Source organism: Cyprinodon variegatus, unplaced genomic scaffold, assembly GCF_000732505.1.
Source record: "Cyprinodon variegatus isolate N-32 unplaced genomic scaffold, C_variegatus-1.0 Scaffold1049, whole genome shotgun sequence".
In the NCBI taxonomy this organism is placed as follows: domain Eukaryota; kingdom Metazoa; phylum Chordata; class Actinopteri; order Cyprinodontiformes; family Cyprinodontidae; genus Cyprinodon; species Cyprinodon variegatus.
The window spans coordinates 109,583-113,909 of NW_015151502.1; the positions used below are offsets into that span (position 1 = coordinate 109,583).

Consider the following 4,327-nt stretch of genomic DNA (forward strand, 5'->3'; position numbering starts at 1 on the left):
AGTTAGTAATGACAGGTTGTGTGATTTATTTAAAATCATATTCTAAAAAAATTATATCACATTAGTCAACAATTATTTGTAAAAAAAAAAAAAGAAAAGAAAAACTAAATACAAAAAAACACTAAATTAGTTGGCGGATGGGTTCATTGAGAACAGTTTTTGGAGGCTTCAATTCCCCTGAAATAGTCCTAGGGATGGTACAAAACAATATTATCATTTAAGCATGACAATGTCTAATACCATCTTTTTTTTAGCCATCTTGTTTGTTCTTTAAATTATTTCTATGAAATGTGGTCCCTTTAAAGTAAAAATTACATAAATAATTTGAATAATTTTCTCTTACCTTTCATACAAAGGACTATGACCGCTACAACAAAAACTACAATGGCGGCCACCCAACCATATCCCCGTACACATTTAGGTGATTCCTTGGGACCTGAACACAAAAAAAACATATATTTAAAAAGTGGTTTAAACATAACATAGAAATAGATGTATATTAGCATAATTATCAATATTGGCAAATGTTCGTTCTTTTTAAGTTTATCTGTGTCCGTTTGATACGAGAAACTGGGCGGATATTAAAAAAAAGCCAACATCTATTTCCATGTATTTCAATGTGGGAAGAGAACTGGTCATGTTGTATTTTTTTGTTCATGTGACATTCATTGTGGTAAAACTCAGCATTGTGGGCATTTAGCTAAAATAATGTCAGTGCTGTGATCTGCCTTTCATTATATCCAAAGGAAAGAGAAACATATAATATTGGTAAATATTAGTTATCAACAAATCATACAGTTTAAAACGTAATTTTATCAAAAACTGAGAAGTAATTAATGTTATACAATATTAAGAAAGGGACATCAATTATACATTTTTAATGCAAAACTAAATGATCAGAAATGATAAAAAATTACTTCTTTGACAGTTATTAACGTAAATGGCCTTAAAAACCTAACCTGGTTGTTATGTCTTTTTAGGCTTTGGTTTATGTTTTTCTCCTACACTTATAAAAAGCAGAAAACTCTGATTTCCAGCCAAATCTAAAAATGTTTGATCTAAATACTGTTTCATAGCAAAGATCTTTGTTATGGTGTTGTAGTGACACAGGGCCGAAAGTCCCTTGATTATGTTACTGATCTGGGAGTTGTAGCCTAGTGGTTAGGGCATAGAGCTTGGAATCCAGAGGTTCTGAGTTTGAGACCAACTCCCACAGACTGACACTCTGGCTCCCCGAGCAAAGACCCTTATCCCCACAGCGCTCCCCAGGTGCTGCACAATGGCAGCCCACTGCCCCCCAAGGGTATGGGTTAAATGCAGATAGTTCATGCTCTGTACTTGTGACAGTGTAATGACAATAAAAAGCTGGAAGGGAAAAAAATAAATAAATAAACGGCCATGGAAAACATCCAAAAGAGGCTTTTAAATTTTCAATCTTGGCTTACAGCTAACATACATGATATATGGTAACTGCCCGCTTAACATACATCCTACAGTATACAGCATTAGATTGTCAGCTAACTTATTGATTTTCAAGGTTTTGACACCAGGTGGTGCTAGAGGAGTTCAGAAGAGTAAGGGAAAAGTAGTGCTTATAAGAAATGTGTAATAAGATTTTTTGTAATTATCATTAAATATATTATTTTTAAATCTGTAGTATCAACTATAACTTGTAGTAAAAACATGTATTTTTAAAACCTTCTAAACATAAAAAAACCCCAACATACTAATAGTAATAAAATACCTTTTCACTTTTGCAACAACATACTCATTTAAGTCACTTTTCAAGCTAGAAGCAGCTTAAATGATGCAGTGAATAAACCTTGTATCCAACTGACAGTGTTATTTTGACCTCTTAAAGTTAATTATTTAAATGGTACCTGCCATCGCAATGTAATTGCATGAAGGCACCTATTAACTGACTCTTTATTTCTATGTTTATTATGTTTATTCTTCTTCTGTCAACATTAATGCGGCCCGAACCATAGGACAAACCCACACAATATAGGTATCAGAACGTCCGGCTTGGTCTCAGCATGGGTGCCGGTTCTTTTATAGGTGATAAAGTTACAATACCATACATTAACCTAAAAACACAATTTAAAGTTCCATTTGTATATAAATCTTTCAAAAACTGGAAACTGTATATTGATCACTGCTACAGTTTTTCTAAAATCAGCCATCAAGTATGGCCTCAAACTCCTGTCAAATGTACTTTGCGCTTGTAAATCAGATATGTAGTTGTGATTAGGTTTGCTCACACAAAATGACAGAGAATTTCATTTTATAGATTCACATATACTGTATTTTACAAATTTGAAAGATATACAGAGATGAAATTAAGCCAAATCAAAGAAGAGGAATGGCTCTCACTCACGGTAAAACCATTTTTTGAATAACATTTATGGTTTTTGTAGGGCAGTAATTTGTGCAGAGGGGTTTTTACCCACCTGTTAACATACATCCCTACGAGAGATGAGCACAAACACAGGTATGACAAACTATATTTACATTATTCTAAATATTTTTCTATAGACATACAGGTATCAAATGAAGTAAAATTGAGGACATTCTTGGTTTTTGCAGAGCACTGATTTGTTTGGAGGGGTTTTAGAGTATCTGATCGGTCATCTCTAACATGGAACTCAATGTAATCTAACCACACAAGGATTTTTGAAAAACTTTTTGATTTGTTGTTCCCATTATGCTTGTGAATGAGCTACAGATATGAAATTAACCACAATCAAAGACAATGGATAGCTGTTACTCTGACAACATTTTTTGAACACCGTTTTTGAATGTTCAAAAGCCTACAGACTTGGAGGACCAAAGTAACTGCACTTTATCCTCTGTTATGCTGCTTTCACACCGGGCACATTCTTGGCATTAAAGCATCTGATTTACATGCATAGTCTACGGGAGACAGCGTTTAGGGGTCCAGCGGAGCATTCGAGCATTGGGAGGGGCGTATTTCAAGAGTTCTGGCGCCCAACCTTATAACCATGGAATTCACTAAATTGAACTTTTGCCGCTGGACACAGGAACATCAATCAATCAGAAAAGCTGATCCAGAGGTTTTTTTTTTGGGAGACAGACAACACCTGCAAGCTGTCATCGCTTCTGCAGAATTCTGTATATGAAAGATAAGTTCAATTCCAAAGGTTAAAAAATAAAAGCCCGAAGAATGGATTGCTGTTGTCCATGAAAACTTTTCAATTGTATATTCCGGTACTTGCAGCTTTTGACTACAAACCTTAAAAACTCTATTAACTTTCAGCCACTATGAATGGCAGAGTGAAATCCTCAACAGGCTGGCAGTTGCAGAGAGCTCCCAGCTGGGATTTCCAGCACTGCATCCCGGTGGTATGCTGGAGATCTGGCACTCCGAACAAGAACTGCATAATTTAGTATGGTCATAATCCTGATGAACTTACTACACCCGAGGTTACTCTATGTCAGGAGGTATAACGCTTAAAAACATGTTAAAATAATTTTTCCAACTCATAAAGTTAACTATGAGTTGGAAACTTTATGAGTTGGAAAAGCATGAAGCTACAGAACAGAGCATATAAACAGCGCCAAGCAGCCAGAGCAATCAACTATCAAAGCAACTTCACCACAGTTTGACAGCATCTGACCTAGCATTCAGATTTCCTGTTTGAGCATTTTTAATGCCTGTAACACCTTTGGTGTGAATGAGCATTAGAGTTCCGCTCGTTTTGATGTCATCAACAAGGGGAACCGGGACCTTTGAAGTCAGTTTAAGCTCTTCTCTATGAATCAATAGAGGTGCAGCTGATCCTACCCTAAAGTAAATGGAGGATCTACCATATTCTGACACCTGTAGGAGTTTAAACCATGTAAGTTAACACAGAACAGTTGAATTTCAAATAAAACCCAACCATTGCCACTTTAATAAAGCATCTTTTCATCTAATTATTGGGAAAAAGAGGTTTTCAAAGTAACTCTCCAGGGACTCTAAAAAATAAAAGCCTCACATTATAGACATATTAATTGCGCCATGTGGCTCACCATTATGACCCAAACTTAACCAGCTTTTTTATTTAGACTAAAGAAGTCTTTTCAAAACACACCCCACTGCAAATTTCCCAATAAATATTTCCCATTTCTACTGTAATAAAACTGCTTTTGACCTACCGTATTTTCACGACCATAAGGCGCACCGTACTAAAAGGCGCACTCTCAGTTATGTGTCACATTTCTGTATTTAACACACACATAAGGCGCACCGGACTATAGGGCGCACTCTCAGTTATGTGTCACATTTCTGTATTTAACACACACATAAGGCGCACCGGACTATAGG

The 4,327-nt window shown here is 35.8% G+C and overlaps 1 protein-coding gene across 1 annotated transcript in view; it reads right to left on the reverse strand.

Annotated features, from left to right (window-relative positions):
* Positions 1-296: 296 nt before the first annotated feature.
* LOC107101066 (CD48 antigen-like) overlaps positions 297-4,327 on the reverse strand; it is a 17,628-nt gene continuing 13,597 nt past the window's right edge. Inside the window, exon 5 of the mRNA XM_015399824.1 lies at positions 297-436. Coding sequence (XP_015255310.1) covers positions 312-436 — 125 coding nt within the window. The 3' untranslated portion in view covers positions 297-311. The remainder of the gene's footprint in view (positions 437-4,327) is intronic.